We start from the raw sequence: 13,413 nt of genomic DNA on the forward strand, positions 1-13,413 counted from the left end.
AATATATGATCCCTATGATGGGGGAGTCACCACTTTTATCAAGCCACAAGTGACTTTTCAAAAAGCTATGTTTCTACTCAAAGAAATATGTATGGTGAGTATCTTGGGAGCAAAACCATCTATGCTCTTGCACTAAATTATATCGCAAATATCCTCAATCAATAGAACGGGTGGGCTACTACTAAAAGGTGTTTAGTCATGTTCGATGTTTTTGGACATAAGTTCATTCTGCAGTGACTCACTTAAGAGCCTTGTAACTGGTGGTGGGGCCCATTTGTCCTTTCGGTTAGTTACACTATAGGAACAGCTATACCCAAGGCTACAGCTTTTGCTCTCACCTGATTTCTATAGCGGCTCGAAGGATTTACCGCTCGAGGTCATTCCCAAGAGTATCGATCCCTTGGCAGGCCTCTCTTAAAAAGATAAAATTTTGAGTGTTACTAACACTTTTCTCTTTCACCTAGGACCACGAAAGCCAAGGGAGAGGATAGTGTGTGTTAGAGGTAGGACCACTCGACTGACTTTTTGCACAAGTGTGCCAAGTACGAAAGACACTTGTTCTTTTTAATCCACCATTACAAATGTGATCTAACTATTTGGAGATGTTGCTCCAACAGCTATGGTGTTCTTTTTAACTTCAAAGACAATGTGTTTTGTAACCTAGAATTCATAAATCCTGGTCAACTTAAAGAAAAATACGTTTACTTGAAGTAAAATTTGTTTTTGCAAAAATCAAAACAAGTGGATTGTTTTTTTTATTTGCCCAAAAATTGAAGTGTGGCTTGTGATTTTTAAGTTTGATGTAAGAAATAAAATTTGCCTTGTTGATTTTAAGCATCAAAACGAAGTTTGTTTCCTAACTTGCAAAAAAATAAAGTTGTTTTTGTATAAGTTTGTGGTTCTTTTTACCTTGGAACAATGAAATTCTTTTTAAGAGCCCTAAACAAATGTGTGATTCTTTTTTTTTAAAAGCCCAAATTTGAAATGTGAAGTTAATTTTAAACCAAAATAAAAAGTGAATTCATTTTTAAAACCAACTTCAAAAACAAGTTAGTAAAAAATATAAATCTACTTTTTAATCTAGTTTAAATCTGCACAAAAGAGAAAAATAGTTAGTAAAATCTGCCTATTTGGTGGGCTTCTACAAGCCTAATTTTTTTTTTTTTGGTTACAAGGTGATTTGTACAACGTTCTGTTACAATAGCGCTAGTTTGCGTTTGAACAGAGACGCTATTTAACACAAACGCACTAAAAGAAAGGGAAAGACAGAGAAGGGAAAAGCGCTGAAATAAGGTGAATAGCACCAAAACAATGTCAAACGCGCCAAAACAATGTCAAAAGTGCAACCTGTGTGACATTTTCAACATTCAAACATGTTATTGGTTAAAAAAAAATTTGATCTTTGTGGTGTTTGGATTCACGTCGGGTTCACCAAATGATGCTCTGCAAAAAGGATTAGAAAATCTGTTTGATGGCAACACACACAAGAGTACAAGAAACAAACATTAGTGTTAGCAACAAAAGATTATCCTAAACAGGCATATCAAGAGAGATATTAAGCATGAAATAGAAAGCATATAAACATAAAATAAAATAGCTAATCAAGATGCTCATAGTTGCTCCTCCCTTGTTTCTCTCCTCTCCAAGTCCCAAATGAGTGTAGCTCTCAGCTTTTAGCACTAGCCATGGATGCCATATAGAGATTCAAGATGGTTGAATATGATAAGCAAATACTATGCAAGAGTAGATAGTGATGCTATGAAAAAGCTCTATGCTAATGCCAGTGTAACAACAATACTCTAAATGCTTCTCTTTGCTTGAGGAGAAGGGTTCTATTTATAGAAGAAATGGGGAAATGAAGGGTTAAGATTGAATGGTTTAATCAAGGGCCAAGTTTGAAAGTTGGGGATCCATGTGCACAATTGGCACCAATAAAATGGTGACAAGTGTCAACATAGGATTGGGTTGAGAGAAGAGGTTGGAGGCATTAAAGGCCTGAGAAGACCTCATGGTTATCTAGAGGCTAAGGGTCAAGTCCAAATTAAGATTACCCACTAGATTAAGAGTTAATCCAAGGATAAACCTTTGTGCAAATGTTTAAGAGATAATCATGGTCAAAGCATTAATGGCCTGATGAGACCTTTGGGTTGGGTAGAGGTTGAGTCAAAACAAATGTTTTAACCATGTGGGAGGGTTTGAGGTAACCATTAATGGTTATTGGAGACTTTGGGGATTAAGTGGTTGAAGGTTGAAAGCCTTCAATGGTTATCAAAGACTTTGAGCCATTTAGTGGTTGAAGGTTGAAAGCCTTTAATGGTTATCAAAGATTTTGAGGGTTTGAGAAGTGACTTCCCTTTTGCTTAGGAATGTGACAAAGTTTAGAGAAGGGGTTAGGTTATTTAAAAGTGATTAGAAAATTCTAGAAGGGGTTTAGGCATGCAAGTGGATTTTGTAGGAAAATGCAAGTGGGAGAAATTTTGGTATTTTCAATTAAAATAAAATCATTTATTTCAATTAAATGGTGTAATTTGCATTTGGATAAATATTCAAATAAATATTAATTTATTTAAATGAGAAAAATGAAGATAAAGCATTAAAATGCTTGAAGACTTTGAGGGAAACCATTAAAGGCTTGAAGACTTTAAGGAAAACCATTAAAGTCCTAAGAAGACTATAGAAGGAAACCATCAAATTTGAAGACTTGAAAGCCATCAAGTTTGAATACTTTAAGGGAAACCATTAAAGGTTTCAAGTGGGTGAGGATAAATAAGATTTTAAATAAATAATTTATTTAAAATAGTTGTGCAACTTGTTTTTGTAGGAAAATACAAGTGGGTGGAGGATAAAGGTGATTTAAATAAATTATTTATTTAAAATAATTGTGCAACTAGTGGGTAGAGGATAAAGGTGATTTAAATAAATGTTAATTTATTTAAATGTGCAACTTGCATTTGTAGGAAAATACAAGTGGGTGGAGGATAAAGGTGATTTAAATAAATGATTTATTTATTTAAATGTGAGAGGTGGGATTTAAATAAATATCTATTTATTTAAATGTGAGAATATTTAATTAACTAAATATGATTTATTTATTTAATTAATAGTTTGAATTTGGTTAAGTGAATTAAATCAAATAAATTGAATAATTTATTTAATTAATAAAAAAAGAGGGTTAAGATGAATTAATTAAATATTAATTCAATTAATTCATTAATTGATGGTTAAATAATCAAATAAATACTAAGTACTCATTTAATTAAGTGGACAGATTTATGTGACTACACTTAGTAAGACCGCTGTGACTGTGATTTAGCATGTTTGAACATATCGTTGATGAAGCTGGTTATGTTGTTAAAAGAAGAACCTCCCGCCATCACTGCTTTCGTTGCTGCCTCTTTCAGTTCCGCGGCTTTCTTCTGCAACTCCTCGCTCTCCATCACACTCACAACTGCACTCTTTATCTCTTCTCTTCTCATCAACCTCCCATCGTCAATGTCCACGTCCTTAAAATCCATACATCTTTGGCGAATCTGCAATTGAGGAACTGATCAGCGAAGTAAGGCCAACCAATCATGGGCACTCCCATGCTTATGCTCTCCACTGTTGAATTCCACCCACTGTGCGTCAGAAATCCTCCCACCGAAGGATGTCCAAGCACCTTCAATTGCGGTGTCCATTTCACAAACAAGGCGCGATCTTTGGTTCTCTCTTCCAATCCCTCGGGCAAAACAACAGCTTGCCTCTGAGCAATATCGGAGCGAAGAACCCACAGAAAGGCATGCCCGCTCTGTTCCAGACCCAGCGCCAGCTCATCCAACCAGTGCAAGCAACTATCGTCTTCCTCCCACATAGACATGTTGCTCAGCGTCGAGTTCTCCCCTCCTAAAAAGTTAGGGAGAAACACAGGGCCTATTGACATAGATGGACATCCCTTGATGGAAAGCGCCGCTGCCGCCTCTCTTCCCTTCCAATTCTTCAAAGGTGTTGACAAGCACATAGTCCCCCGTGTTACACATTCATGATTCATATAGCAACGCTTCGTAGATGAGAACTGCTCACGGTAGAACGATATCAGATCGCTGGGCCATAGAGCTGGTATATTCCCCGGTAGACTAGTGATCATTTTCTCCGGACGTTTTCCTTCGCTCACTGGAACCACCACACCTTCAAGTTGATCCTCAAATTATAGCAAAAGAAGAATTTTAAGTTAATATTAAAAGTAGAGTAGAAGAATACCTTTGACAGGAATGTGACCCTGGGAAAGGAGAGAATGAGCGTATTTATGAACAATAGAGGCAGCGGCACAACCAGGCCAAAAGATGACTCTGGGCAGTTGCATATTGGCGGCCACCATGCGGTGCACGACATGGAACTGTCTGCTACGATGCAGGTGACGGGAGGAATGCCATTCCCACTCTCAGTGCGGAGGAGGGCCTCCAAGGCGTCTCCACGTTTAGCCAGCGTTGTAAATAACTCGCCCATGTGGGAGGTGCGGCCGTGCTCCGGCGGTAAGCCATCCGCGAATGATAAAAATCGGAAATTGGGTTTGGAGTGGTGCAGTTGCGACTTGAGCTCTGTACTTGCAAACATGCGTTTCTCAGTCCATTCTGTATTGACGAAAGTGATGAAAAACCCCGTGCGGCTAAGAGATTGGCGAGATGTATGAGAGCGTTGACGTGGCCCTGAGCAGGAAAGGGCACCAAAACTGCGTGTACAGTGACATCATTTCCACCATTCATCGTCATTCTGAAGTGGGCAATGAATTTAATGGAAAAGAAATGCCACAAGTGAACTTATCGGCTTCTGAACAACGATTTATTTGGATTGCACGCTCAAGCAAATTGGTCTGGCTTAAAAGAGCAGACATTCATTTCCCTTTTTGCCTGCCTGCCGCTCTTCTTTTGTAAAGAACTTTTTATCACTGCACGCTCTACTTTTCTTCTTTCTTTTTACATTTACTTTCTTTGACCCTTGGGGCTGGGCTTAACCAGCACAAGCTTAGGTGTGTGGGCCGGCTTAATCCGTTATGCACATAATGGATTTGTTGAAAAGGCTTTAGAAAGCAAGTGCAATTGGCAGGTGTGGAGCCAGTCTTCCAGCATCCAGTCTACCAAATGATCAACTTTGGAGCAGCGTATTGGCATCCATATTGGTGATCCCGATAAACTGGCGATCTCGATAAAAGTTTGATGTAACATTTGCCATCAATGTCAGTCACTTCAAACTCATTAAGCATGTAGAACGCGCAAAAGCTCTCTATACTTAAATGTATAAAAAAAAATTGCCCTCTAAAGACGGTACCATGTTATCCTTTTCCGATTGATCGCGAGCGTAGGTCGTGGATAAACTGGGTTCAAAAAGTCATGAAAAGTTGCGTCCGTGAGCGCAGGCATCAAGCAACTTGATTGATTGTCGTGATTTGATTTTTCTCATTCTTGGAGGATGTTGTCTGATTGTTTTGCATTCATGCAGGTAAACAAACGAATTGAAATCGAATGAATGCCCTGCCCTCCCTCTTTCTTTCTCTAATTTTCCCTCTTTTTCTATGAGATGAGGAGAGAATATGGAGGAGAGGTCACTCTCTGTCAGATATGATGCATGTTGTGAGATCTGTTATGTGCATAAGGGTCAATATTTACACATTTCAAAGTGTCGTCCGATAGGGGAGAGGGGTCTGTAGTTGTACGCTGTCCAATAGTTGTACACTCATTTGTGCTTATAATATCTAGTCTTGCCACATATTTATATTACATCTTGTAAATAATTTTTTGAATCATTATAAATAATTTTAATATTTTATTAAATTATTTTTATTTAATTAAAATTATCATACAAATGTAAGTCTTAAAAATGGTTAACAATGTGATTATCTCATAAAGCTTGGTACAATCGTATCCAAAACTAACTAAATCAATACATTATTTAGTTAAATCACTTTGCCTAATGTAACTTGCCTAATGAAATAATTATATTAGTTAATTAGTCATTTTCCCTCACACACAATTAAATAAGTTAAATATTTAGTTATTTTATTTTCTACTTCACATGATTAAAATAATTACATAATTTTATTATTTAATAAAAGGCTATAATCTCTCCATCAAAATTCAAGAATGAAGGAGACACTAAATGCATTTGTCCCCCGTATTCTTGTGGTTTCAACAACTTACTATTTTTAGTAAATGCAATCTTAGCCCTTCATTTTGAAACAAACTCCATTATGACCTTCCATTTGTTCCTTAGTCCTAGAAAAATTTGTTATTCATTCTCCACTATTGATCTTCTCATCACATCTCCACCATCCATATTTCCTCCCAAAATTCTATAAATAGACACATTATCCTACACATTTTATCCACCCACTTTATGCTAACTATATGTTGTCAAAATAGGTAACTTTTGTGCAAAATAACATGCACATCTCAACCATTTGGAAAACATCACACTTATAATAGAGTTCTATGGTATACATTTGTTTTATTTTATTTGTTTAAATTCTATTTCTGTGCTCTATGTGAGGTTTATTTTATCTTAGAGTAGTGAGCTTTTATTTTGCATTTGTTTCTTACTTTGAAATTCTAAACTATTGCTTGCAAAATTTCCACTCAAAAAATTGTAGTAACAAAGGCCAGTTCATTGTCACATACCAAATCGAAGGGTAACCAAAACACAATGAATTTGTGCTACTCAATAAATTTGATAATTATTTTAGCTATGTATTATTTCAGAGCTTGAGCCTCTATAAAAAATGTGTAGTATTCTATATATCAACGAGCATAGATCTATCTCTTTTAGAGGAGCTATGATGGATCATCCTAATAAAATTTAATCTCCATTATAGAAAGGGATGATATTCAATCATTAGTTGCAAAGGTATGACTACATAAATTTACAATCTCTAAAAATATAGGGCCAATAGTAGTAGTTTAGTTGAATAATTTGATGTACCAAAGTGGTTCTAAAGCCATGACCTATTCAAATCTTGCCTTAGACACCATTCATAATTTATGTGGATCCATTCTTCCTAATTGATTGACATAAATGCCATAGTGGAAATATAAATGATGTATTTTAATCATATACATAGTTATATGAGTCTTAACTCATCCCCTTGAGTGCAACACAAATTATCAAGACATTGACCATAGATGAGATAAAACATAGTATCATTTAAATAATTAAATTATTTAAAGTGATAAATAATATTGTTATTTTCATTTTATTTTATTTTTTTTAAAAATAAAAATTTAGTTCATATAAAGTATTTTAAAATTTGATTGTACAAGTTAATTAAGTTTTACTAATTTTTAGGATTGAAAGGCAATTTAAATTATTTAAAGTGATAAATAATATTGTTTTTTCTATTTTAATTATGTTTTTTTATTTCATAAAATTTAGCTTTTTTTTTTTTTTAAGATCTACCATTAATGGGGGTAGCTCCTATATTGCATGAGAATATGAAAAATTACATATAGTTTTAGATAAGAGAAACTCACTCATCTATGCATTCCCAACATCTTCTATACAAATAGACCCATAATTACATAAAGATCCAAAATTATTCTCCCACACTATCCAAATAGACCCAAAATTCTAATCCGACCCTATCCTGAAATTACACCTGGCCCCCAATGACTTGATAGATCACAGTAGAAAATTCACCAATGCTGATAGCATTGTGGGTGGAGTTCTCCAGAAGCCACCAATCATCAGACTCAGTTACCCTTCGAAAAGGTTCCATATTTCCATTGAATACAACACACCTAAATATCTCCCACACATTCTCTCCGAATGTCTTCAATCTCTCACGCTCTTCCTTCCATACTTCCCTGTGGGCCATCTCACGAATGGTGTCACTATCTACAGATTCATTATCCTCTACAGAATCCTCACAATCTTCCCCATCCTCATTGCCTTCTTCATCGCCATCATCTTCCAACTCAGAGGGTAAGTAGTTTTCAAACTGGAAATATATTTTCAGTATGCTCACTTTGACTTCTTCCTCCATACTCAGAATGACGTTGGCAACACTATCCACAATAAATGGTTTTATGAACCTTGCAAGCAGTTCAACCACACGCTCCCCCGAGTCGATGATATCCACCAGAGGTAGGAGAACGACTTCCAACACCATAGCATCGCACTAGTGTCTATCAAAATTTAGAGTGATGCCCACGAGCCCCCGAACAGAGTCATACACACAATCTTCAGTGCGAAACAGGTTTCTCAACTGCATATTCAGTGTGTTATCGCAATTCACACAACTGACCCTTCCAAAGTATGCCATTGCCCAAATTTGTCTCTACAAAGCTCTCGAAACGACGCTCGCACATTCCTATTTTGCCTTTGCCAGATGACTTCGCCATATAAGGTTGTGTTTTGTGATGTCAATCAAATGAACCCTGCCCATATCCTGTTAGGATCTCCCATTTTGCAAAGTGCCATTATCGATGTAGTAGCAACTTCTAGGCGTCATGATGGACTGTTCGGGGGCCATGTGATCCTGCTGCCAAAGGGACAATTTCCTGCTCACAGTCTCAGACTCGTACTTCACCAGTGTTTATCAAGGTGCCACCATAGTGCCCCAGTAGCCGATAGGGTCCAAAAGGTCATAGACATTCTACCTAATCCCCTGTCGAGGATATCTTTGGCAATCCTTCAAGCATTGTCCTTTAATGTCCTCCGCTGCGGATGTCTGGCAAAAGTGAACAGGGTCATCATATTCTCCCACACTGAGGTTCGCAAGGTAATCAACCACCTGATTCCCCTCTCTGTAGACATGCCCAATCTAGTAGCTCTCAATTTTCTTTAGGTGCTCTTTTATCATGGGAACCCATTTATTAAGATGGCAGTTATGAAAACTTGACTGATTGATCTCGTCTATTATAATCTGTGTCGCCCTCAATTATGATTCTAGAAATTCCTTGCCTAACACAGAGACGTAGTCCTACCTTCAGTGCACGAATCTTTGCTTCGTTGTTTGTGGTAACTCTAATTCCACCAAACAACCCATGAAGGATATTGCCCTATTCATCCCAGATTATGGCTCCAATACCTAATACCCCCAGATTCCCCTTACTGGCACCGTCGAAGTTCAATTTTGTCCAACTCCTTGGAGGGGTTTTCCATCTGATGGTATATCTATCAGGGCACTTTGATGGGGGCACATATATTTGTGACTCTTTAAGGACCCATCTCTTCTCCATTTGTGCATCCCAACTAGTGTATATCTTAGTCTTGCCTATTATTTTATTTCCATTCATTACTTCTTCTATTGCAGTTTTGATCTTTTCCACCAACATGCCCTGTGACAATGATGTCTCCTTGAAAATCCTCCTGTTCCTTTCTTTCCAGATATGCCATACTACTAAGGAAGGTCCAATTAACCATATATCACACCATTTTGTCTTCTGCTTGTTTGGCCATGCAAGAATGAAGTCGAAGAGTCTTTCATTTTTAATAGTCACTCAATTAATACTTTCAAGGAACCAATTCCAACAATATTCTACAACCGGACACCAAAAAAGTAGATGATTTGCTGATTCTTCCTCCGCACAACACATAACACAACGGTTAGGGCCTGAGATACCTATATTTTTGAGTCTATCCCCAGTTAGGATTCTGTTATGCAGTGTGATCCACAAGAAAGCCCCGGCTTTTGGGAGCACTTTGCGGCTCCAACACAGTTTATGTGGCCAACTGTTGATGGATCCTCTTTGCCTTTGAACTTCATATCTGAGTTTGGCACTGTACCTTTCGGATTTCGCAACACACCAAATTATGGTATCTTCTTCCATAGACTCTGGTATTTTCCTATCTTTAATTGCTTTCCATAGTTGTTCACATAATGAAGGATCCCCAATGTCGATTTCCTCCATTTCCTCAGGCCATTTTGATCTACTTGTCTTTCCATGTAATTGCACACATGCTGTCCTATACAATTTTCCACCATGTCCACCCATCCCTTGTCTTCAAATGAATCCGCTAATGTAGGAAACCCATCCCAGGAGTCTCTCCAAAATAGCGTGGTGCTGCCATTACCAATTTGCCATGAGATATGATCTGTGATAATGTGTCTACTATCCCATAAGAATTTCTAGGTTGCCGACCCCCTCTCCGAGTTAGCCATTGTGAGGATTCTGTTAGTGTCATCTGAATCCAGATACTTCTTTTGGAACAATCTGCACCACAATTTCTGAGGTTCCTTACACATTTTCCAAGCTAGCTTTGCACCAAGAGCAGAATTCTGTACTTCCATTTTTCTAAGACCAGCGCCACCATCTTCCTTAACAAGGCATAAAGTGTCCCAATTGATCAGTGGAATTTTCCTGATGTCTTTGGCTCCATCCCACACAAATTTCTTTAGTAGGTTGTTCAAACTTTTTCCAGCCGCAAACGACATTTTGAAACATGACATGCTATATATAGGTATTGTTGATCGAACTGACTTGATCATGTTAATTATGCTAGCTTGAGTCAGCCATCTATTTTTCCAATTCTTAGATTTAGATTGACAAGACTTGGTACCATCTTCCCAAATTTGTGATTGCCTGCACCCCTTGTTAATCCGCACCCCCAGGTACTTGATCAGAAGCTCCACAATGCTTATGTCCAAGAGTTGTGCAATTCTGCCCTGTGTTTGTCTGTTGGTGTTGAAGAAGAACAGTTGGGATTTCCCTTTGTTCATAACTTGTCTCGAAGCCAAAGTATACTCCTCTAAGGTGTTCCTAATACCCGAAGCTTCTCGGATGGTAGCCTCACCGAATATGATAGTGTCATCAGCAAACTGGGAGTGTGTGATTGCTTCAAACTGATCATGGACTTTGATTCCTTTCCAAATGCCTTCTTGATGCCTCATTTTAATTAATTTCCCCAACACTTCTGCCATTAGCACAAATAGTGAAGGAGACAATGGATCTCCTTGTCGTAGGCCATTCGTGGCTTCAAAGAAACCACTTAAACTTCCATTGATGAGTATTGAAAATTTAATAGTACTAGTGCAGAATTTTATACATTCAATCCATTTTTCAGGAAACCCAAATTTGACAAGGACTTGGCACAATAAGCTCCAAATTACTTTAACGTAAGCTTTAGCTACATCAAGTTTAATGATCATACCTTTTAGTTTTTCTTTGTGTAGTGAATGACTGACTTCTGAAACCAATATGATGATGTCCACAATTTCCCTATTTGGAGTAAACCCATTCTTGTTTTCAGAGACTAGCTTGGGGAGCACTTTCTTCAATCTTTCAGCCATAGCCTTGGAGATTATCTTGTAGATAGTATTGCATCGAGAAGTTGGCCTATAATCAGACATGGAGTCGCAATCCACTTTTTTGGGAATGAGGCAGATAATAGTGTGATTCATTTCCTTAACAAACTTGTGTTTTTTTTCGAAATTCTTCCACCACATCCCATATATCCTTCCCCATGAACTCCCATCCTTTTTGAAAGAGTTCTGTTGTGCAGCCATCCGGTCTAGGTGCTTTGTGTGGGTGAAGTGCAAAGGTAGCGAATTTGATTTCCTCTAAAGAGTAAGGAGCCACGAGCATGTCGCTATCAGATCTGGATATCAAGGGTTCAATGACTTCCTCAATGACTGCTTGTGTGCCCGTGTTTCTTTCCTCAGAGCTGCCCAGAATATCTTCAAAGTATTCAAGAGCAATTTGTTCTATGTCCTTATCTGAGGTTTTTAGTATCCCATTCTTATCCTCGATTGAGCAATAAAATTTAGCTTATATATAAGTATTTTTTTTTAATTTATATTTTATTTTCTAAGTTTATATTTATTTAAAAATATAAAACTATTTATTTAAAAATATAAAAAATATTTATTTAGTAAATAATGATTTTATTTTAAATTTAAATATATTGGTAGTTTTAGCTTTTTCCTTGGAGCTAAGAACCAATCGAGTAGACTCAAACCCAAGACCTCCCATGTAGGAGGCTCACAACTAACTGTTGCATTGTGGGTCAACCCCATTTTAAATTTTAATTTTAAATTAATTTTTTATTATTAAATTATTATATATTATTTTAAATATAAATTATATTAATTTAATAAATATAATATTTATAGTTTCTTCTAGTAAATTAAATAGTTTTGAGATTGTAATTTTAATTTTTTTTTTAGTCTTAATTTTAGTTCCAATTATAAGCCTAATTTTACCTTAGATTTAGGTTTAAGATTAAACAATGTTTATTTATTTTTAATTTTGGTTTTTCTCAATATATTAAAATTTAACATTTTAAAATATTTTATCTAAATTTTTATTATAAAATATTTCTTATTATTAGACTAAGAATTAGGCAGCTCCCCTATAAACTATAGTATGCGAAGTAAACTTTTTAAACGACCAGTGACACTAGCACAACACATACTCCAATACCATGTGGGCTAGGTCAATATTGGACCTTCTGACCTTATGCCTACCACAAGAAGCTCTCACCAACAGAGCCAAGCCCCAACCCTATAATATATTTAGATTCATTTTTGACAATAATTACAAAATGATGCATATTTAACATATAATATTTTAGTTTACATGATATATATATATATATATATATATATATATATATATATATATATATATATATATATATATATATATATATATATATATATATATATATATATATATATATATATATATATATATATATATAAGTCAAATTTATGTAAGACAAAGTTATTCATTTTCTTTTTTAAAATTCTCCTTGTCAAATTTTATCCAAATTTAATTTTTGCAATATATGAACACAAATTCAAACCTAATCTATGAGAATTGTTTCTATTGCTCTTTTATCATTGCAAATTATACAAGAAATTAAAAGTATCAATCAATTTTATTAAAAAAGGAACACGAATAAGATTCTTCTACTCACATTTAGTATTGTAGTACATATGAATATCCTAAATTAAGTAGATTATATTACTATTTATATACATTAAACCTAATTTTAATAACTAAATTTGTGTTAATTTCTTTACATGATGATGAAATTTCTCTTTGGGACATATCTTCCACATGCTCATAGGTTTTGTTCTTAGGATTTATCATTATATATTACACATGTTCTATAACTCTTATTTGAGACAGTGTTGATTTTGATCCATCTTTCTTGTGTTTTTATGCTCATATTTTTCATGAGAGTTTGTACTTCCAAATTGTTTTCTTGTTATTTAATATATATGTACCCTCCATCATAATTGTGCTTCATCATTAGATTGTTTTTCATAATTATCGTGGACCTTTACCTTTAGGTAAGGTCATATTACTAACTTTGGTGTCTTCTTATGTTTGTTGATCCAATACTTCCATCATTTATGCTCTCACGTCTTTCTATCTAATAAATGGGTATGCATTTTTTATAATAGTGTTATTTTATCATGTATGTGATTTCCCATTT

The 13,413-nt window shown here is 35.7% G+C and overlaps 1 protein-coding gene across 1 annotated transcript; it reads right to left on the reverse strand.

Annotated features, from left to right (window-relative positions):
- Positions 1-3,284: 3,284 nt before the first annotated feature.
- Positions 3,285-4,123, reverse strand: LOC131068714 (linamarin synthase 1-like). Its single transcript, XM_058003966.1, has 2 exons — positions 3,641-4,123; positions 3,285-3,530 (listed from the first exon to the last, which is right to left on the reverse strand). Exons 1-2 carry the CDS (start codon positions 4,121-4,123, stop codon positions 3,285-3,287), a joined length of 729 nt encoding a protein of 242 aa, XP_057859949.1.
- Positions 4,124-13,413: the final 9,290 nt, after the last annotated feature.

This window comes from Cryptomeria japonica, chromosome 6 (genome assembly GCF_030272615.1).
Source record: "Cryptomeria japonica chromosome 6, Sugi_1.0, whole genome shotgun sequence".
In the NCBI taxonomy this organism is placed as follows: Eukaryota; Viridiplantae; Streptophyta; class Pinopsida; order Cupressales; family Cupressaceae; genus Cryptomeria; species Cryptomeria japonica.

What these genes read in the sequence shown, in the direction of transcription:
- LOC131068714 (XM_058003966.1), bottom strand. Translation starts at nt 4,123, where the DNA reads ATGATCACTAGTCTACCGGGGAATATACCAGCTCTATGGCCCAGCGAT. An exon ending in AGGTGCTTGGACATCCTTCG is followed by an intron (nt 3,531 to 3,640) that starts GTGGGAGGATTT and finishes CCTCAATTGCAG; the next exon opens with ATTCGCCAAAGATGTATGGA.